This window comes from Colias croceus, chromosome 9 (genome assembly GCF_905220415.1).
Source record: "Colias croceus chromosome 9, ilColCroc2.1".
NCBI lineage: Eukaryota > Metazoa > Arthropoda > Insecta > Lepidoptera > Pieridae > Colias > Colias croceus.
This window is the reverse complement of record NC_059545.1, coordinates 8,574,716-8,598,018: the sequence shown is the minus strand read 5'-3', so window position 1 is coordinate 8,598,018 and position 23,303 is coordinate 8,574,716. Positions and strand designations below refer to the sequence as shown.

At 31.0% G+C, this 23,303-nt stretch overlaps 3 protein-coding genes across 4 annotated transcripts; 2 read left to right on the top strand and 1 right to left on the bottom strand.

Moving 5' to 3' along the window:
- Positions 1–555: 555 nt before the first annotated feature.
- On the top strand, positions 556–1,704 carry LOC123694699 (protein JTB). The gene is made up of 4 exons (XM_045640207.1): positions 556–949; positions 1,040–1,191; positions 1,270–1,363; positions 1,434–1,704. The coding sequence occupies exons 1-4, from the start codon at positions 894–896 to the stop codon at positions 1,597–1,599; spliced, it is 468 nt and encodes a 155-aa protein (XP_045496163.1). The 5' UTR covers positions 556–893; the 3' UTR covers positions 1,600–1,704.
- Positions 1,675–3,298, bottom strand: LOC123694693 (tRNA (cytosine(38)-C(5))-methyltransferase). Of its 2 annotated transcripts, none has more exons than XM_045640202.1 (3): positions 3,096–3,298; positions 2,518–2,996; positions 1,675–2,151 (listed from the first exon to the last, which is right to left on the bottom strand). In XM_045640202.1, exons 1-3 carry the CDS (start codon positions 3,100–3,102, stop codon positions 1,693–1,695), a joined length of 945 nt encoding a protein of 314 aa, XP_045496158.1. In that variant the 5' UTR covers positions 3,103–3,298; the 3' UTR covers positions 1,675–1,692. The 2 variants fall into 2 exon arrangements, with proteins under 2 accessions (XP_045496158.1, XP_045496157.1); XM_045640201.1 differs by having other exon boundaries at positions 3,100–3,298.
- A 375-nt stretch (positions 3,299–3,673) lies between these two features.
- LOC123694686 (sphingosine kinase 1-like) lies at positions 3,674–22,403 on the top strand. Its single transcript, XM_045640182.1, has 3 exons — positions 3,674–4,575; positions 18,876–18,975; positions 21,183–22,403. The coding sequence occupies exons 1-3, from the start codon at positions 3,701–3,703 to the stop codon at positions 22,032–22,034; spliced, it is 1,827 nt and encodes a 608-aa protein (XP_045496138.1). The 5' UTR covers positions 3,674–3,700; the 3' UTR covers positions 22,035–22,403.
- The last annotated feature ends 900 nt before the right edge of the window (positions 22,404–23,303 follow it).

The window sequence follows — 23,303 nt, the reverse complement described above, 5'->3', positions numbered from 1 at the left end:
AATCTTTCTCTTTCTTTTCTTTTTTTGACGAGCTGATATAAGCTTCTGGATGCATTGCATCGCCAGCAAAAGAATGATCTTGTTTAGCTCCATACGGATAGCTGTTTGATTGTCCATGACTTTATTTGAACTGACAGAGAGCAAGGAAGCACGCTATAAAATGGCATAAGTATTTGAATGTCTGCTTTGAGCATGCTTATTCAGGAGCATACTTAAAACTAGCATGCCTATTGCTAGCAAATGTAAACTGCTCATCAGCATGCTCGTATTGAGCATACTCAATAGCACGGTTTTAAGCATGCTATTTTAGAGCATATGTGTAACAGTAGCTTATCGGAAGACACCCCTAATAATTTGGACTTGGCACGAATTTTTTTTTATAATATACTCTGTATACCTTTTCATTTGCAAACACATATTTGAATTTTTTTTACCCACCTACTCTGTGGTTCATTCATAGATAAACTTGAGGTTCATTCTGCATCTGCATCCAATGAAACGTCAGGTAAATGACTCATGACATAGGATGACATAGGGATGACATGTTTTGATTTTTAATGATTGTCGATTGACATCACGATTCACTGCTGAAATTACAAGTGAAATCTCAGAATAACGAATCCTAGTGGAATCCTAGTGAAATACGGAAAAGTATAGTGAATTAATAGTTCAATATTCATATTTTAGCTACATATTTGATAGTATAGCTTTATAAAAATATTATCTAGACGTTGATGTTGCAAGAATAAGAAGACGTACCTATCAATTCAATAAATATAAGATATTATCTAAGATATAAATTTCATCATTCGATTTATTACTTAATTTACTAAACCGTAAAAAGATAACGAAGATTTTGTGGTGCCTTCAAGAAACTTCAGTTGACATTCACAATGATTGAAACATGTTCAAAGAGATGTATGTTTTTTGGAACTCTATCACTAGGAATGTAAGTTTAAAGCCTGAACATCTTTTGTATTGTTTTATGCTCTATAGACTATATAAATGGTGTTTTTTTATAATCCTATCTTTCTTTTAGCTTGACAATTGTAGTTCTAATATTAGAATCACATCTTGCTGATACTTTATCTGGTAGTCAAAGGAGGAATAAGACATTTCCAACAGAAAATAACTCAACATGTTGGATCAATCAGCCGTATACAATTATAAGTGAATGTCACCCCTGTTCAGGTAATTTTACTAGTTCAACTAGAAAATGTTCAATTCAAATGACATACATATGTATTTAAATTGTTTGTTTTTTTTTAGATTTCGAAATTCGAAGCAAAAGCATTGGTGTATGCATACACACAAGTTTTAAAGAAATATTAAAATGTGAGAATGGAGAAACGGTCACTAGAAGGTAAACAATCTATTGCGTATTATGTTTATTCTGATAAATGAAAAATATTGTTATATTTTTTTTCCTGTAGCTGCGATCGTGTAGCATATTTAGAAGAAAGAGCCTTCTGGAAATTCACAATTTGGACCTTTATAGTTGGCATGGTGTCCTCTATTGCTGTGATGTTAAGAATGAGAGTTTTGAATCATAGAGCAAAGAGGAGGGCGAGGCAAGCGCTTGCTAATGGAACTATTTAAGCAGACTTAACATGTATTAATTATTTATTGTGATAACATGTAAGTAATCAAAAAGTATTTGATTTAAATAATATGTATATCAATAAAATTTTATTATAAAAATAATATTTTCAATAATTCACTTATTACTTTAACATTGACACTATTCCCTAACAATCTATAACACTGTTTAACAGTTGTACTTTCCGGAAACACATAGTCTTTAGGAAAAGACATGAGTGCCAGTATTTCTTTAGGCGTAAAGTATCTAAGTTTTAATTCTTTCAGTTTGTTGATGAAGTCCTCACTCCCAGGTTCATACATGTTGGCTTCTGCATAACATTTCTTTGCAGTTTCTTGATCAATCTCTGTGAAAACTGAGCCCGTTCCATCAACATAATGAGAGTATGCCTTTGTAAAACAACAAGATCTCTTTGAGTCTTTGAAACATATGTCTAAAGCTTTTCCCCACTTCAATACTTTATCTGTTAGGATGTAAGTATCTGGCACATTGTCTTCTATAATACTCTGTATTGCAAATGGTTCATTTGTTTCTATGGGAATGTCATACATCTGGAAGTAAAAAATGCAAGTAACATACAAAATAGAATTTACCAATTTTGAAAATGTAGAGGAATTATAAAGTACATATTTGTTGAATACAACAATTATCAAATTTTCTTACTATTAATAGTTTGAAGTTATTTGTAACTAGCTGTGCCGCGCGGTTTCACCCGCGTGGCTCCGCTCCTGTTGGTCTTAGCATGATAATATATAGCCTATATTACTCGTGGATAATGTAGCTTTCGAATGGTGAAAGAATTTTTAAAATCCGTTCAGTAGTTTATGAGCCTATTCATTACAATCAAACAAACGAAAGTTTTCCTCTTTATAATATTAGTGTAGAAAAAGTACCTTGTTGATTATGTTTTTACTTACAATTTCATCTTTCCTTTTAAAATTCCATTCTGATTTAGTTTTTCTAGCTATACAGTAATATCTTAATCTAGAATTAGGCACACCTACTTTGCTGGGACATAATAGAAATTCTTGATAATAAAACCCACATTCTTTTAATTTATCTATAAATAAGTTCCTCACTTTTGAACATTCAAATCCTTTTACATTTTCCATTAATATGTATTCAATATTGTATAATTGTGGTAATATATTTATAATATAAATAAAAGAGTTTGTTCGAGGATCATTCTCATCTAGAAATTTTCCATTCCTTGTAAATGGCTGGCATGGCGGGGACATTAATATTGTATTAACTTCTAGCCTACAAATATCATCCACACTTAGGGACTGAATGTTCTTGCAAATTAAACAAGTGTTAGGAAAATTGTTACGGTATACTTCATTAGCTACTGTATTGATATCTATAGCTGTCATTACTTTTCCCTCCAAACCAGAATCTGAAATTGAGAACGATATTATTATAGATTGTAGCATGGATTTCAACTTAATTATTCGTTATTATTAGATAGAGATAATAGATATGAGAAATAAGTTACCTACCATTCCAGGCACAGTGCATACCACCAATGCCACTGTAGAGTTCTAGGATTTTATGCATATTGTAAATAGATTCATTGAATATGAAATAAGTGGTCGTATAAGTACAGTCTAGGACTAATTATTAAGAAACCAAAATATTTTGAATATGATTTTATATATTGTAACAGTGTAGGTTAGAAACCATAAACCAAATTATGTACCAAAATACCTACCAAATAATTAGAAACACTGCGCTGACGTTGACAAATGACAATTTAGACGACAGTTGTCATATTAAATTACAGATAATCTAAATACAATAATTTATATATGAGTAATACATTAAGCTGGGCATGGGTGGAGTCCACATGCGGAGTCCCTTTAATCTAAGCTTTAATCAGCACCACCACCAGTGGAGACATTGAAAAAGAGAAGAAAACGAGTTCAATAGTTCAATACTTGTGTGCTTGGTTCAATATCATATTTTTATTTTATATGGCAAGAACGAGTTTGTTGATATTGCGAATTTGTAAATGTCAATTTGACATCGAAGTGGCCTTGGTTTTGACTTTTGAAATATCAATTTTAATTTTTAGCAGTACCTAAATATTAATACACAGTTATGGCGGATTCAAAGATTGGAGTGGACGTATTTCATGACATGGGTGACGAAAAAGCCGATTTAAAGGAGCAAGTCCACCTTGAAGAAACATTCTATATTTTATCCAAGAAGAAATCCGTTTTTCGTGTGCGTCTAACATCAAAAGGTTTATCTTTAATAAAAGAAACCGACGATAGTTCTAAAGAACAAACAATATTGTTACGCGATATCATCGGTAGTAAATGTATGAGAAGTAAAAGACGTCGTGTTGGTGGAGGATCATGCGTGTGTACTTCACTCGTTGGACATCAACAGCTTAAAGTTGTGGATGAAAACAGCGGTGACCTTGATGAGAACGATATCAGTGCCTATCTGTATATTTATGCCTACGTATTGAAACAGAGCCGACGTACACTAAAACGGGAGAGAACAACGATAACATTGAGGTTCCGATCATACGATAAATATGAAGATAACAATAAAGAAGCACAGAAATGGAGAACCACAATTAAGTGTTTACTCGCGAACGAGCCTATCAGCAGTGTTCCTCCGGTGAACGAAAAGAAACTGTTAGTCTTGTTAAATCCGAAGTCGGGGCCAGGAAAAGCGAGGGAGTTGTTTCAAATGAAAGTGGCTCCGATATTACAGGAGGCTGAAGTCCCGTACGATCTCCATGTAACGAAGTATGCAAATTACGCGAGGGAGTTTGTTCGTACGAGAAATGTGTATAATTGGCGCGGTATTGTGGCGGTTGGTGGTGATGGAGTGTTGTTTGAGGTTCTAAATGGATTGTTTGAGCGACTCGACTGGCAGCAGGCATTTGCTGAAGTGCCCCTTGCCGTGTTACCATGTGGATCTGGAAATGGACTGGCGAGAACTATTTGCCACCATTACAAGTAAGTTTAAAAATATTATTATTATTTTTATCACATGCATATTTTTTATGTTACATATTTAAGAAAAAGCGTCAGTCATAAATTTCAGTTTTATGACCATGAATGATTATCTGTTATTAACAAATTGCTTATCTGAAAAACATTAGTTCTTATTGGAACACTATTTCATTGATTGAATATTTGGAATTAATAATAATTGAAATTTAAAATGGCTTCAAAGACCTGTATTATGTTACTTTAAAAAAACAACCATTAGGCCTATCACATTATCATGTTATGGGTCAATGAGCTTTGATAATAATCAAAATAAGGAAAATTAATTGAGGATAAATCTTTGTGTAGCATCAAAATTCCGAATTTCTATCAGATCAGATAATAAATATTTGTATATTTTTTTATAGATGAAGTAGGCAAGTATTGGGAATAATAACGAAATTTATGAATAATAATTATTGGTTGTTTGAAAAAAAAAATCTATTTTTATCAATTTTATCTATTTCAATTATAGGTATGACATACAATAGAAATAAACTGGTCTTTGGATATAGGTATTTAAATTATAATAAGACTTATGAAAAATTGATGTTTTTCCTTTTAGGGGGTTGTTTATTTTTATGGCTTCATTTTCTGTATTGTTGAGTTGGGGATCAGTTCACTATAATGCATCCAATAAATAATCCATACTAATATTATAAATGCGAAAGTAACTCTGTCTGTCTGTCTGTTACTCAATCACGCCTAAACTACTGAACCAATTTTCATGAAATTTGGTATGGAGATATTTTGATACCCGAGAAAGGATATAGGCTACCTTTAATTGCGAAATATGTACCACGGGCGAAGCCAGGGCGGACCACTAGTTTGTAATAAATACTGCTTATGTAAAAACAAAGCAATTTAATTTGATAAAGTTATGTCTTAACTTGAAATCTGCCAAGGCTTTTTATAACTTTTTTTTTAACTGATCGGTTGGCTTGCTTGGCCCTGCCTTCCAAGCCAGAGGTTGTGGGTTCGATTCCCACCTGGGGCAAATATGTGTGTGATGAACATTTGCTCACATTAGATGTTTGCTCTGTGATTGGGTGTTAATTATATAGGTATTTATATAAAATTACATATATATACATATGTTTATCAGCCATCTGGTTTCCATAACAAAGCTTAGTATGGGATCAGATCAAGCCGTGTGTGAAAATTGTCCTTAAATATAACAACATGGTCCTTATACTAGATGTATTTTTTATTAAGTTAGCTTAAACTGATAGTAAGTTTTTAATTTTCATGAAGATTTTTTTATGAAGTTATTTTTTTTAATGCCATGTTGATTCATTGTGATAACAAGATTAAATAAGCTATTACTTGTCATTATCTATTGCATTGTCTTATAATGGTAAAACAAAGATGATTATGATGAAATCACGATGAAATTGAATGGTTTAACAAGTTTTTTATCTTTTTATATCATCATTATCTTTGATAATAAAACAGACTTAAAGGCAATAGCATTTGCTAACATTAATAACATCCAATGGAAAATATGTCAAAAAACAATTTAGGGCCGATTTTTCAATGCCCAGATAAACAGCTAGATAGACTTTATTCTTCAGTTAACAAAATATTCAATTTTTCAATAGACAAATAGGACTTATCTATCGAATAACTACGTTATTTGAGGAATAAATCTATCTGCTGCTCCAACGGCCAGATAGCGTGCTATTCGACGATTAGACGTTTGAGTTGACAACTGACGCGTCAAATTTGGGATATTTTCGTATGTAATAACATAGAGCATAGAATTTTTACAATAAAGCCTCTTTCTATAAAATAATTATCAATTAAAATCATATTGAAATTGATGTTTTTGATAGTACCTACTGATGATCATGCCATTGAAAATTTGCCGGACGCTGCCTTTATGTCGTTTCCATCGTAAAATATATAAATTTTAACACAAATTTAATCAAAACTCTTTACTCGAATCAAAACAATAATCAACAATCATAGAACACAAGATAAACTTAAAATGCACTCCTGACGTGAGTCATAATGACGGTTGTTGACATATTGCAAGTTGACTCTATCCCGCTCTAACCTGACTAATTTAATATGTTTGTTTCGCCACTCCAAGAGCAGAGCTGCCAATATGGAAATATTTGGTCAGATAGTTATTCATCAAATAAATCACGATTGAAAAATAGGCGAGCCGTTATGAGTTAGATAAGCAATTGAATAAATCTATTCGAGGGGTAGTTATTAGACTGTTTATCTGGGCATTGAAAAATCGGCCCTTAATCTTTTAAAAAAATGGAGTAAAGAATTAAGAAATCATAATCTATACATATAATAAATCTGTAGAAGGGTCAATTCTGTACATTGAAAATATTGAAAAAATAAATAGCAGGGGGTGTTACTGGATCGATACCAAACCCAAATATGTGATTTAAAAAATTTTTGTCTGTCTGTCTGTCTGTCTGTCTGTCTGTATGTGAAGGCATCACGTGAAAACTAACGGTTCGATTTCGATGAAACTTGGTATAATTATACCTTATTATCCTGGGCGTAAAATAGGATACTTTTTATCCTGGAAAAATACGTAGAAAAAAATTAATCTTAATTTTTCAGTTTTATCCATAGACGTTGTACTGTAGAACCGCGAACACACGTTGTGTATTATTATAGGCCTAGCCGTATTTGGGTCCAATAGATATTTATAAGATGTCATTGTCAGAGTTACTCAAAATGGAGAAATAAGCCATCCACGCGAAGACCGACATCCGCGCGGACGGAGTCGCGGGCGGAAGCTAGTTTTAAAATATGTGTAGCAAGTAATGATATGTGCCTGTTTGGAAACAAACAAATTTACATGATATTTTAAATGCTATGCACTTACCAGCGAGCTTAATCTATAGAATAAAGAAAATAGGAACACATTTAAATATGATTTGAAAATAAACATATGTATATATTTTATTCCAATAATACCAACACACATATCTTTTATTTTTTGCATGACAATTTTATGCAAAAAATAGAAGAATATAATATAGGAAATGTAGGTAACAGATTATTATCTTTGCAGTTTAGATTATAATGACCGAGTTGATTGCTCTGTTGTTACTTGTTCAATAATATTTTTATCAGAGATTTTGTATAGGTATTTTATGTAAGTAATACTGAATAATGTCACAATATTTTTAGTTCTGAATGTGACATGATATTATTATGTTTTTTTTTTTATTTTTTATCTTTCAATACCACCCATTTTATGGTTAAACCAAATAAATAATATTTGAAAACAAGGTTACATTTGAAAGTAGTTATTTTCACAGCCTGAAATAGTAATTTAAATTATTATTAAATGAAAATTTTTAGAATTTTTGTCCGCAGTAAGATTGGGTTAAATAATAATATTATTATGAAAAAATCGCGTTGAAAAACCAAATAAATAATATTTGAAAACAAGGTTACATTTGAAAGTAGTTATTTTCACAGCCTGAAATAGTAATTTAAATTATTATTAAATGAAAATTTTTAGAATTTTTGTCCGCAGTAAGATTGGGTTAAATAATAATATTATTATGAAAAAATCGCGTTTAAAACCGTTAAAACATCTATTTCCTAAAAGTATAATACTCGCGTAAAACCAAACATAAGAAAATACAATGTATGAAAGACAATTGTATGATATTTTGTACCACCTTCATATTTTTTAATTCCATACAAGAGGTAATCCTTGAAAATATCTTCTATGCAATGAAATGTTAAACCACACCATAACAGATAACTTTGATGGAAAAAACCCAGTGTCGTTAGATAGAGATGTCCATCAGGTTGTGGTTTTTCCAGTATTAATCATTATTTATATCATAGTTTAGATTGAACAGAAACATCTTTATATTTTTATTGAAGTGAACTTCTTTATCGGGGTTGCAAAAAAATTGAGTGTAACATTTTTTCGTTACGCGCCATCTTTTTCTTATCCCTACCAGTTAGCACGCGTGATTCGACGTATTTCTGTAAAGTTGCATAATATAGTAGGTAAATTATTTTTTGAAAAATAATGTCATAAAGAAGTTTTACTTCTTACGTGTGTACTTACAATAGTACACGCACACATTTTTTTATACAACCACATAAGAAGCATATAAGCATATAAGAAACATATTGCAAAAACTTGGAATAATTTATTAAAAGATGTGGTTACATTTTTAAGATTTTTTTATGCCAGTAAAGAGTTATGCATTGTTAAATTTTACCATTTTTTTCATCGAATCGAAGTTAATTTTCCAATGATGAATTGAGTAAATGTTTCTTATTTTGTGAAATATTTTTCGATTCTTTTCAACCATGAACTTAATGACTCATATTTTTAGCACACACAATTTATTAATCTTTATCCTTTGTTCATGACTTAGTAAGTCCACTAAAACCAATTTATTTTCAAAAACTTAGATATATGTCATATTATGAGTAACGAGTAGGTATACCTATATCTAGTTTAAAATATTTTAATCATTCGTCGTATGTATCTTTAAACGCCGCGCGCGGCCGTTATATTTTCACGCTAGCGTAACGCATTGTTAAAATTTTAATAACTCTGTAACTACGCAACGTTAAGACATATTATAATTATATTGTACTAAAAAAACTCTTTGTGTTCTATATATTTTAAAGGCTTTACACAATTTATTTGATAATATAAATTATAAACAAAATACTTTTTTGTTTTATTGTTACGTGATAGACCAACATATTATTATGTACCAACTGCAGACCTTAATACATTAATATTTAATAATTATTGTTAACACGCATTCGTAATACCTATTGAGGTTAGATATTTTAAAACGTCAGTGTAATCCACGCTCATTGAGAAATAGATAACGTAAACGAGCATGGAAATTAATTATTTTTTCGTATTCTTCTTTGAGTATTAATTAAAAATATTGATAACTTAATAAAATATACAAAAGTTACATTGTGTTGTTACATTATTAATTAAAAATATTGATAACTTAATAAAATATACAAAAGTTACATTGTGTTGTTACATTATTAATTAAAAATATTGATAACTTAATAAAATATACAAAAGTTACATTGTGTTGTTACATTATTAATTAAAAATATTGATAACTTAATAAAATATACAAATATCTTCTCGAAATTATCTTTCAAGAAGTATTTTGTATTTGTAAATTGTTATCTAGAATGAAATACATATATTTTTTATAATCCGTAATCGATTTGACCGTCATTGTTACAATTGCATAATACCTATTTATGTTTCCCTCTTTTGTATTTAAATTATCTTTTTTTACGTGCGTAACTTCAGTCACAGAATAATAACTAGTAGCTGGCTACTTCAGTGTAATTATCAGAATATTATTACCTAAGTATATTTATTGGTTCAATTTGGAGCTCATATTAGTTAATAAAATCCAATAGTAAAACATTAAAAATATTTTATTCAAGTACTTAGGTAATTATAGTATCCCACCAAAAACATAAATGTAAAAATTGGAGCCGAGTTCAATCGTTGACTTAATTTGCCAAAAAAGAAATGAGATCTAATTAATGTGTGCCAAGTTCTGCAGACAGTCCAGAAATTTATTTACAAAGATGTATTAAGTTCTTAGGTTGACTGAAAACTCAATTGTTTTATTTTCCCTTAGAGAACAATGTTTATTCCAAAATATAACTTTTTTAATTTGAATAATATAATTATTTTCACAAAGCAAACAACTAATGACCTATTGAACCCCATAATTTGATGAGGCTAGTTTTTAGAACCTCACAAAATATCTGTGCAAAATATAAACAGTACGTAAAAGTCGTTACTCGTGGATAATGTAGCTTTCGGATGGTGAAAGGTTTTTAAAAACGGAGAAACAAACAAACAAACAAAGTTTTCCTCTTTATAATATGAGTGTTTATAATAAAATAATATCCTAGGTACGTAAATGATATAATAGGATTATCCATACATCGGTAGTTCTTTAGAATCTTTAGTTACCGGTTTGGGTATACGATTCCATAGAATTAATTAATCCATTTAATGACACTTTAGCACCTGTTAAGTTTGTTTCTCTATAGGTACATAACTTTGAATACGTTGCTTTGCTGGCATGGTAACCTTAAAATGCGAGATACATGCTTATCCAGACAGTCTGGATAAGGCATAAAAATGCATAAAAGTATGTGTGAACAACATTTTATCGAAATTCGCTACTTTTCCGTGAAAAAGTCATATCTATAGTAACTATAACTGAAGTATTATAATATTTTGCTTTCGTCCAAATAGTATAAGTAAGTACAAAGTACCTACGTTGTGGCGCCACAGCAAGGGCGGAACGGATGTTGCATAAAGGCTGTGTAAACTGATTAATAATTATTAGTGTAATACACGCTCATTGGCCACTTATAATTGTAAGTTATTAAATTTCTATTAGAACGCCATAAAATTATTTATAACTACAGAGTTTCATAGCATTTGTTTTCTATCCAACGACCTCTCATGAAAAGGTAAAAGATAATGATCTTCATTCAACAAAATATCTTATACTTTTATCATTTTATTCATACTTCATTTATGTGATTTAAAATAAGCCGGTTTAGCCCTTACATTATGACGAAGGTTACCTACTGCTGAATTATATTATAAAAAAAGTCAATATCTTTTTTGTTCGTTTATCCTGTTATGTAGTAAGTACCTATCAATTTATTACATTGGTCGTGTGTTATTATTTATTCAAAACGTCCAGTTTGCTTGTGTTTACGCATGACTCCATAGAATATCATAAAAATTCTTTCATTTTTGTTCTCGTTTCATAATAATGAAATGAGCCTTTCCTTGACCGCGTCCTCGTAGATGACGAAATTAGAACTGAGAAGACGTACAGGTTTTATGATTTTGATAATAATTAATAATTATTAATTAATTAATCAATCGAGAGAATAATAGCGCAGTCTTTCTCAAAGTGGGCAATAAGCCAATAACGGATAACCTTATGTGGCACACGTAATACTAGGGGAACACAATATAATTTTAACAAGGACATAATATTATGTTGTGAATAAAGACCTTACATGGACCTAAAAAGACAAATATGTATTATGTACCTACCTAGTGCTTTTTTAAGGAGGCTAATCGGAACGAATTTACCTTGAGTGTATTAGAGCCCGTGCATGTTTTTTTTTTAAACCAGCCCTTAAAGAATTAAAGAAATAAGTAAAAATCACTGTAAAATCGCTACGGCCTCTTAATTGCTATTATTCTTCTAATATTTAAACGTAAATAAAGCAGGCAATATGATACGTTTTTAATATTTAAAATGATTGGGATTGATTTGTTATGATATTGTTTTAATCAGAATTTATTCAAATTTTGAATGTGTTATGTATGATGATTTTTTTTTAATAAGAATATTGTTTAATTTATGTAAAATAACATGTTAACTATACATTTTATGAGTTGTAATGAATAGCTAACATTAAAAACTGAATGTTGATTCATTGCACTCGAACTTTGCCCTACGATGATTGGACATGCATGTCTTAAATTGTTTGCACCATGTATGTAGGTACATACTAAGACAAAGTAAACTATAAAATATAAATAGTTACAACAATGTACCTACTATAATGCCCACGGCCACGGCGCGGCCCACCGCCCACAGTATTAAGGGCCCTTAGTAGGTGAACACGGCAAAATGGACTGTTTTCTATGAGCTATAATTGAAAATATTGAAGTTTTTTCGCACTGGAATTTCTAATATGTATTACAGAACGTATGTGTGATGGGATGACTGTTTTCAAAACACTATTGGAAAAATTTTGCTCGATAAAAAAACATATTGAAGTTACCTCTAAAATATCATATAAATGCTCATTACATCCGTATTTTACGATAATAATTCGTATAAAATCACAAATACATAGGTATTTACCTTGTCGATTCCGTGACTGTTTTAGATTTAGAAAATACTAAATATTTTTATTCACTTTTTGATAAAAAAATCGTAAGCGCCATTCACGGCGCTTTCGATTTTTAGTTTCGAGCACGTTGATTCCATACTAAACGCGGACCCCCTCGCCGACTACTTCAGGCCCGAATAGCTGAATTTTCGCTGACCGCCTAGCCCCCCTTAACGAATAGACGATGCAGATGTCGATTGTCGTCCGTTTTTTGTCTATCTGACTTTAAATTAGAATTTTGTTAAAATAAGTCAAAATTCAAATGTCAAATGGTAAATGATGTTCACACTTCACAATGAAAATATTTGCTCCTATTTGAATAAAATCTTTGTAAAATGCAAGTTAGTCGAAAAGTGGAAACAGTGAATTTCTAATAACATACTAATTACTTAATTAGTATGTTAGCAGTCAGACATATACAACTAAAGATTAATCTAGAATCAAGGATTATCTCAAAGATCTCATGTATGCCTGTCATTGTCATGTTAAGCCTTTTATACATTCACAGAATGTTAACCTCGCTTTGAAAATTACTTTATGGTCAATTCCGTATTAGCAAGAAGCTTGCGTATTAGTAACACTTAACTAGACGTTGTTTTTAATTTATATTTTATGTGCACTCAGTGTATTATTATTTTATCTTATCTTCTTAATATATATAAATCTCGTGTCACAATGTTTGTCCTCAATGGACTCCTAAACCACTTAACCGATTATAATAAAATTCGCACACCATGTGCAGTTCGATCCAACTTGAGAGATAGGATAGTTTAAATCTCAAACCGTTTTAGAGAAAGCGGGCGAAGCCGCGGGCGGTAAGCTAGTTATATATAAAAATGAATCGCAAAATGTGTTGGTAAGCGCATAACTCGAGAGCAGCTGAACCGATTTCGATAATTCTTTTTTTATTATATTCCTTGAAGTACGAGGATGGATCTTATGTAGAGAAAACGTAAATATGTACCACGGGCGAAGCCGGGGCGGACCACTAGTTACAAAATAATTTCACTTTTATTGCCACACAACACAACTCCTTTTATTTGCACTTAATTGAAAAAATAAAAAATATATTCATAGTTAAAACATTCAATGATTAGTACTTTCAATAAGTAATGTTAAAACTGCTTACGGCACTAAAATTGGTAAGACCGTTGCTTAAAATACAGCATAAATATAAATTTGGTCAATTGGTCAATAAAAGTTTGGTCGATTGCGTTAAAAAATTACAGTAGCTTTCAACTCAAACATCTTCCATGTAGAGATGAAAACCAGCTCCATGTTTATTGTTTATATTATATGTATGCGTAGGTTAACATACAGATTAATCATGATGTCACAGTATTACCATATTTCCTACAGTATGGCGACGAATGTACTAGTACAGAGAAACGGAGGGGAACTGGCGGGGGGTCGGGCGACGCGGGCCGCTTAATGCAATCACGCTGAGTTTGCATTAACTATCGCGAAAGGACGACGCAGTCGTATTTTTTGTGTAATAATTTTATTATACATAGGTACTTACACATTCTATTATGGCGCGCACAAACTGTTCCGTTTACGGATGTAAATCTACATTGATATCCCAGAAGGAAACAATATTTCAGAAAGATTGTATTAATTGTATCTGTTGAATTAAAATCAAAGCTATGTATATGTTGTCCTCATTATTTTCTAATCAGATTGTACATCCCAATGCGAATGCATTACTTAGTTAAATGGTATAATATACAATTAAGAACATCCAAAAATAAAGTGTCCACGTAAATAATATTTAGCAGTGCAATATCTGTAATTATATATTTATGAACAAATAATTAAATCAGATTTAATAATCGCAATTATTTTGAATGTACATATGAATAAATGATTTCATCATAATAATAATAATCACAATTGTTTTATTTCCCATTTGTTGCAACCCTAGCGTATTTTCGTGTGGCAGCGTAAGTACCTACGCTGGCGGCGGCATCGCGCGACATCAAAGGCGATTCCTTATGGTACGGGAGCTAGCAACGTTAAAAAAAAAGTCATTTTAGTATAGTTGGGTTTTTGATATACTGTTTCTCTTGCTATTTCGGTTAGAGTCCGGGCTGTCTGGCTGGCCGCAGTGGTTGCGTTTATTAGTGCGCATCTTATCTGCACAGGAAAATATCCTTAATTTAAAGTCATTTTTTAACGCGTAATTTTTAATCTTTTGCCTTTAGATAGATCCATCAGACATAATTTTTTTATTGTAAGACGTTTTTTTCGTTGTAAAATAGGTGCCATACGCAATTTTTATTTCAAAATAACTAAAATGTCATCGAAATAAGTGAAATTACATCAACATGAGTCCGCTTAAAAGGTAAGTAATAACTTTATTATTTATATTATATTATCCTTTTTTAATACTTATATTGAATAATTAGTAAACTAATATTTTTAATAGATGGTTTCATATTTATTACACTTTTGGGTATAAATATGAATTTGATGATATTTGTATTTTCTAGTGTTTGATTTTACGCGAGTATTATACATTTTGAAATTGAAGACTTGGGAAAATAATACAATGAATAAATCGCGTTTAAAATCCGTTAAAAAGTCTTTAATTTCTTGATGATATTTGGTTTTTATCAAGTTGACATTAACGTCCTATTTGAGGTTCGTTGGGAAAAAGGAGGCGATATGGTAGATTGTTGCAAAAAAACTGTAAATAGTAAAATGAATATTATATATAGTATAAATAACACAGTGATTACTTATCCTTCACTGGGACTCATGTTGATGGAATTTCACTTATTTCGATGATATTTTAATTATTTTGAAATAAAAATTGCGTCTGGCACCTATTTAACAACGAAAAAAACGTCTTGCAATAAAAAATGTACGTCTAATGGATCTATCTAAAGGCAAACGATTAAAAATTACGCGTTAAAAAATGACTTTAAATTAAGGATATTTTCCTGTGCAGATAAGATGCGCACTAATAAACGCAACCACTGCGACCAGCCAGACAGCCCGGACTATATCCGAAATAGCAAGAGGAACAGCATATCAAAGAACCAACTATACTAAAATGCTCACTTGTCAACGTTGCTACCTCCTAGAATATTACTGTAGGAAATAATATTGTAATACTGTGATGATGTCATATTATTACATCTGTAAACACATACACAAAAAATTATCTACGTTAAATTAAGTATTAACGTTAATATTTTCCAGCAATTAGTAATTAACCCAAATTGACGGCGACTGATTTGTCGTTAGTTGGAATAATAGTTCATTACCATATTGTGTTAATTAATACGCACCCATTACTAACAAGTAGTATGTAGTTAGATATCAGTTTTTAAAAAAGTATCTCTACAAGCAACCTTGAAAAATCTTAATAATTTCATCGAGCCGATTCCAATTTATTTTGTGGGTGTTTGACCTCCACCTAATGTGATAATGAACAACCTATTAGGAAGTGGCATGCTTATGTTTAACTTATAACGGATTTCTGAATTTTAGTATTTATAAGTTTTAGCCATATTATCACAGCCATAATATTATGGTAATAGACAGTTGTCCATGAGTGCTGACATTATTTTAAATTAATAAAAATTAAGCATGGCAAAAACATGCATATAACATAATGCTAATACGTCATATGCAATGAATTAACTAAATGAATTTTAAACAGATAACAAAAAATTTGGACGCCATTCGTTTTAATGGACACTAATTCGACCACATTATCGTTAACCAACTGCGCTGGAAATATTATATTTTAGTGCATGAGTTTTTCCGCAAACAAAAGTGTATATCTAGCGGCAAATTTCTTTAGCACTAACCCGAACCTTTACAGAAATATTAGAAATAGAGTACCTGAGTAATAGGTAATTGTATGACAGTAACCATGCCATACCATGCGCAGTAATTCCCTCCACATTTAACTCAGCGCTCAGCTGTTATTTGCCGCCTAAATTATAGTACCCATTCATCCTATCATTCTCGTCATAATATGAGGAGATGGATGACTGACACCACCAGGGATCAGACTTAAGAACTGGCAGGTCTATAAAGTAAATATTTGTTTTTTTTTGTTACTATAATAGATACTGTAATGATGAATGATAATGATAGTAATGAAAAAAGCTGAGTAGGAAACCGTTCAACAAAGAAAATGTTGCAAAAGAGGGAAAATATTTCTTATGCAAGTCAAACCACGAGACATACTTTTATTCCTCTCAACACTGAGATGGATCAGGAAAAATATAATTGCAATCAAATTAAAGTAGTACCTACGTAACGTAACTGGGTTAACTCATAACCTTTACCAGATTGAGAATAAATTGTCTAGATCTAGTCACTAGTACATCGGCGTTACGTAGTAATCAAACGAATGTCAAGGAAATCACTGTGTTCCAGGTCAAGTAAAATCTGCGGTTTGAGGAGCAGATGTATAGATAGCTATCTGTTTGAAATTAAGGCCTGAATCGGGTAGAATCCCCTTTTGATACCGAAAATTAACTCTAGTTATAACCGTTTATCTTCTTAGATTCTTTACGTACATATCTAAAAAAAATGTATATTAAAGTTTCGAATATGATAAAGGGCATGGTTGTTTTAATTTGTTTATTTTACAATCAGGTTTTTTGGAAAAAAATCATGAACTGAGGTCGATTTTTGTACTTTAAACCAAAACGCTAAGTCAATATAATGTCAATTATTGTTGTGTTTTTACAGTGTGTTTATGAAATTGAAACACAGGGCATGGTTGTTTTAAATTTTGATTCAATATCCAAATATCTTTTTAAATAATTTTTATACTTACTTTTACTACGATAGATTCGCGCCGGTCCCCCGATTCCGCCTAGTAAATCGTCGCCAAGGTCGCTAGCCCCTATTAACGCCTTAAAGAAAATGCCCTTAATAAAAAATTGTATCGACAAAAAGTTTAAAAATCCATACTATCAATATATAATAGTAGTACTACTTTTCTAAATACAAAAATGTGCCGGTTTGTCTGCTTATTTCACGGATAAATTTTGATTTTTTTAAGTAATGAAAATGGTTAAAGATATGCGACTTTTTTGCTAAGTTTGAAAATGAGGATAAAAGTTTTTGTCTGCGGAGCACAGATAGTTTTATATATTTGTTTAAAGGCTGGTAGAAAATAAAAATTAAAAACCAACGGCTTCAACTCTTAAACTTATTTTGCAACGTTCTTACTTTGCGAAAGATCTCGCAATCTTACTCCATTTTGATCTTTTTTGCTTCAGTGATATAATTGACGTTCGTTTTATACTTTCTCTTTTTATTTGATTCGTTATAGTCTTGTTTAATTTTTAACTATTCTCTATGTTGTTGTCATAATATGACTGCATGTTTACAATTTATCTAAGTAAGTTCATTTATTTAAATATCTAAGAATTTAATGTGCAGCAATTAAAAGTATACAAGTACCTACGTAAAACTCGAAAAATGATTATGATTTGTAACAATAGAATTTATGAATAAGTTTTTGAAAAATAATAATGTTATTTCGGACTTTTTGTATAGCTTAATTTGAATGCAAATTATTTTTGTTTTGTATTTTGTGTTCAAAATATTCCACGAAATAACCTGAGAATGTTTAACAAATTAACTTTGAAAATACATAATAAAAATTGGATTAAAGTGAACGTTAACGTTTTACTTTAGAGAGTTTCAAATAAAATGTAGCAACAAGCAAATGAGCATGTTAAATTTGATGTTGAGAAATTATTACAATTGAAGGGATAAATGCTAATGCATAGAAAAGATCAATTTAAAGGTCGGTATTAATCATAATCATGTTATGTAAATGTAGCACTTGTTACCAATGAAAATAAGGAAAATACAAAAAGTATTTAATGATCTTTTGACCTGACCTACTTTTACCACTATTCCATGAAATATTTACGTAAATGAACATCTTCACCTTGCTTCTGAATTTGTGGCTTCATAATATAATGTCGTGCGACGTCTATGGTGGCTTTATTTAAATGAAATTAAAAAAACCGACCTACTTCGTTCCAAAATAAACATATTATTTTAATAACTATGCTGATTAAAATATGTGTTAGCAAACGGTCTGTTACTCACTCATCGTTAAATTAAATTAAATAGGTCATAGGAGAATATTGGTGCTAAATACAGTCACAAGAAAAAATCAAAGGATGGTTCCATTGCGAACCAATTTTATTTATTTTTATACGTTGACGATGAACTTATGATGATTTATCATTGATTAAATTTTAACTAATAATTGAAAACAGGCACTGTTAACTTATTTTACTGTGAATATTTATAAAATTGTTTATCTATTTCAGTGAGCCGTTTTTTCATCAAAACATGGTTGGACTCTCGATAGCACTCACAAGAGGCAAAACGGCGCCAATCGATGTCGTCAGAGTAGAAACAAAAAGTAAAGTAAGTAGGTTGCATTTACAAACTGGTTCAAATATTATTTACTTTGTGTGTACATCTTAATAAATCAGTAAATTATTCATGTTACCTATATTATGTTCTTCATTCCAAGGTCTTTGAGAGCGTGGTTCAAACAATTTTTTTTTTATTAATTATCGTTACTTAAAGTTATAATAATTATAGGTGCTAAAATTAGAGTGAAGAAATAATTTTGTATCAATCTAACCAATTTATTTTGTATTTCTTATAGACATCGATACATTATTATGGATCGATGCAATTAGCTTTAGCAATGGCCTGGTTCTTATGTAGAATAATTATAATAACCAATATATTTTGTATTTCTTATAGACATCGATACATTATTATGGATCGATGCAATTAGCTTTAGCAATGGCCTGGTTCTTATGTAGAATTATAATAACCAATATATTTTGTATTTCTTATAGACATCGATACATTATTATGGATCGATGCAATTAGCTTTATAGCAATGGCCTGGTTCTTATGTAGAATTATAATAACCAATATATTTTGTATTTCTTATAGACATCGATACATTATTATGGATCGATGCAATTAGCTTTATAGCAATGGCCTGGTTCTTATGTAGAATTATTTCAGTGGTTCTCTGACTCAATTATTATTTTGACTGTATTTACAAAAGCTATTTGAATAGTAAGAACATCATTCAATATTATTTTTTTCTGAAAAATAACAAGTTTGTGGTTATTATTATTATTCATTGGTTACTGTAGTCCTACTTCAACGATAAGTTGTGGTATTGTGGTTGAAGTTTATTTTCTGTATTTCAATGTTCTCTAGTAAACAAGTAATAAGCATAAACATTAGGTGATGTTATATTAAAATATATTAATCTTTTTATCTAACTTCATCAATTAGTTCATTTGCATAGTCGTCATAAAGTTAGGTATCTCCTTCGTAACATTTGATCAAGTCAATTTTTTTCAGTCAACTTTTTATTAAATTACCAATCAAGTATGTTGCTAATTCTTAATAATTTGGTGTGAAATTGCTACGCGCAATACGCGTGGAGACAATTTTGTGAGACCGTGAATGACATTTTTTGATGTCAATGGACTTTTTTCATTGATTATACATACTTGGTTCCTTCTCATATATAGATATCGATTACTAAACATTGCAGTTTCGTATTCAGTGAAACGTAATGTCTATTGTTTTATCCCGATTCCCGATAACGTCACATCATAATAGTGCGTTGTCACTGTATATTCATTTAAAGGGATCTTGTATCGTTGTTTGAGAAGTCAAGGTTTCATTGTTTACTTCGTTTTTATGTCATAATAACGAGTTAATTGTCGTTGGTATATAATTTATTTCCTCTATCTCCAATAAAGGTGTATTATTAACTATTATTATTATGTTCTTAATCCTACCTTTACAATAGGTGAAGGCTTATCATATGCATTGTAATTTTGGCGATCAGTCTATGTTAAAAAATAAAAAGGTCTTACTATATTAGTACATTGTAGTATATAACAAGTGATAACTGCGTTAAAAACAACCGACTTCAAACTTGCACTTGCAAAATTTACAAATACCTACAGACAAAAATGCTCATAAAATAAAAACTACTGGGCCTATCCGAATAAAATTTTTATGGGACCAATTCGACACCATCCCGCATCGAACAAAAAAAGAATCACGTAAATCGGTTCAGAAACCTCGGAGTAATCGGTGTACATACATAAAAAAAAAAAAAAAAAAAAAAAATATACCGGCCGAATTGATAACCTCCTCCTTTTTTTGAAGTCGGTTAAAAAGTAGAAATTTAATACTGTGAAGACAAGACGTGTTGTCAAGATAACCACTCATTTAGCGTAATTATTTTCACCTTCAAAATATAACGTTACTTTTCAATTATATACATCCGCGCTCACAAACAAGGAACGTTGTGGGTACTGCGGATATCAATTATTCCCAGTTGATCCTATTACGACTCTATCACACGATTACCAGGCGAACTACGCATATTTGTTGCGGCAATTACATTGCTCTTTTTACGGTTTAGTTTTATCTTAGTTGAATCCGGCTTTTGGTATACTTATGTTTTAAGGATTTTTAGGGAATTGTTTTTTTATAATGTATAATATTATGTTTATAATATGAAATGTAATGTTTCCTATTATTCACGATTATACCTACTCACTAATCATATTTATCCACAGATAATGTTTTCCTTGCTATCAGTCGGCTGGGGCTTGCTGTCAGATATCGATATTGAAAGTGAAAGATTACGAGCAATCGGCGGTCAAAGGTTCACTCTGTGGGCTCTCGCGAGAACCGTCGGTTTGAGGAGGTACAAAGGTGTCCTGAGCTACGCTCTAATCAAGGATGTCAGTAATTTGCCTAAAGCGAAACACACGATCACCCTAAGTCATAGCGTCAGCCAGGACGGCTCTCTCGACTCCCCCGAAACGGAAGCGTTTTTCGACTGCGACGAGCAATCGGACGTGTTTACGAGCACGGTGACTGGAAATAAACATCAGCGAGTAGATTCGTGGTACTCGGTGAATTCAAGAAGGAGTGCGTTCTACAGTACGCGTGGCTCGGAGTACCACAGCGTCACTAGTGGCGGCTCAGAGATGCGGTCCCCGGTGCATGCTTGTATGCACGGCCCAGCTCCCCACTTGCCCTCTCTTATGTCCCAGTTACCTTCTCACTGGGTGCATGAAGAAGGCGAGTTCGTAATGGTTCACGTTTCTTATCAGTCCTATATCGGTGAAGACTTATTATTCGCCCCGCGCTCCGAGCTATCCGATGGAGTCATGTGGATGCTTATCATCAAAGCGGGTATTTCCAGATCTCAAATATTCTCATTCCTTGTAACGATATCGCAGGGAAATATATCGGAAGTTAATAATGAGTACATTAAATTGATTCCCGTCAGTGCGTTCAGGATAGTGCCCGAAGGTCAAACGGGTTACATCACAGTTGACGGTGAACTCGTTGAATACGGGCCGATTCAGGCTGAAATTTTTCCAAATATAGTTAATTTTCTCACGCCTGATACGAAATAACGTATGGTGGATAGGTAATCAATTTTAGATAATGTGTCTCTCCGAACTATGTCAGCCACGTGTAATGTTAACCGAGCCGACTTAGTCATTGTGCAATATAATTATGCGTTTGATATAGACACGATACACCTGTAAGGTTGTGCCAGAAATTATATCAATGTGTGAGGGTTATTCAAATCGATGTTGTTTAATCGCATTTGTATTTAATTTTACGTTAAGTCGGTATAAGTGGATTGGTTAAATAGCTAAATTGTGATATTTTAATGTAAACATATTGTTTCTTTTAAGTAAGTCTGTTTAAAGACTCGATGTTGCAGTGAATAGTGCCAAATCGTGAGGCACTCTAAAATCTTATCAATTATCGGAATAGTTAACAGCATGAAGCAAAATTTAATGATAGCAAAATTTACAGCATGAGTACAATTATTCAGTAATTAATCAGAACACGTTTGCTCAAAGTAGAGCAGTTAACATTTTTATAATGTCGGTTAAAAAAAATTCTAATTGCCTGTAGCATGTAGTTTTATAGCTATATCTACTTAAGTACATATAATTACATAATATTTCGATAAACGCAAAGGGAAAGATATATTATTATTGCTAGAAAATATCGTTTTACGTGTTTAAAATTACATTCATTTTTAAATATGTATTTATTTATATACATATACCTATATATATGACTGTGTTGTATAGCTACGTTTATCTATTAATATCAAGTAAATTATGGAAAAGGTAAATTCACAATATTTAGTCTGTAATGATAGAAAAATTATATAAATAATATTATTTATAAAATTTAATTAAAATATCTTGTACTCTATGAAATACGTAACAAATCATTCCAATCCACAACTAAATTAATACCTATTGTATGAAAATTTAAAAAAATGTGGTTAATCAATAAATAAATATTTATTATTATAAGCATAATAATAAATAATTTTAGCAATTTAACTTAGTGTGTATTATCAGCCTATACGAACTTATCTAGAGATCCCAGTTGCTTAGAATATAAGGAATAATTAATATATACAAATAATTTTAAGGATAAATCATAATAGCTGTCTGTGGTATTTGGATAGAAAGCTTTGGGATTTATTAATTTTACTTAATTATTATTACATATTAAAAATAATATATTAATTATTTTAGCAGTATTAGTGAATTGTTTTTTTTTTATATATTTAATTCTTTCTGTGATAATATAAATGATTGCCATAATATAAAATCACAATGCTACCCCACAATTACCTACTCTGCCTAATA

Coding starts and splice junctions, on each gene's coding strand:
- LOC123694699 (XM_045640207.1), top strand. CDS start 894: ATGATTGAAACATGTTCAAAGAGATGTATGTTTTTTGGAACTCTATCA. Junction 950..1,039: donor GGAACTCTATCACTAGGAAT/GTAAGTTTAAAG, acceptor TCTTTCTTTTAG/CTTGACAATTGTAGTTCTAA. Junction 1,364..1,433: donor GGAGAAACGGTCACTAGAAG/GTAAACAATCTA, acceptor TTTTTCCTGTAG/CTGCGATCGTGTAGCATATT.
- LOC123694693 (XM_045640201.1), bottom strand. CDS start 3,157: ATGCATAAAATCCTAGAACTCTACAGTGGCATTGGTGGTATGCACTGT. Junction 2,997..3,099: donor TATGCACTGTGCCTGGAATG/GTAGGTAACTTA, acceptor TCTCAATTTCAG/ATTCTGGTTTGGAGGGAAAA. Junction 2,152..2,517: donor TTAAAAGGAAAGATGAAATT/GTAAGTAAAAAC, acceptor TTTTACTTCCAG/ATGTATGACATTCCCATAGA.
- LOC123694686 (XM_045640182.1), top strand. CDS start 3,701: ATGGCGGATTCAAAGATTGGAGTGGACGTATTTCATGACATGGGTGAC. Junction 4,576..18,875: donor ACTATTTGCCACCATTACAA/GTAAGTTTAAAA, acceptor TATCTATTTCAG/TGAGCCGTTTTTTCATCAAA. Junction 18,976..21,182: donor GAGTAGAAACAAAAAGTAAA/GTAAGTAGGTTG, acceptor ATTTATCCACAG/ATAATGTTTTCCTTGCTATC.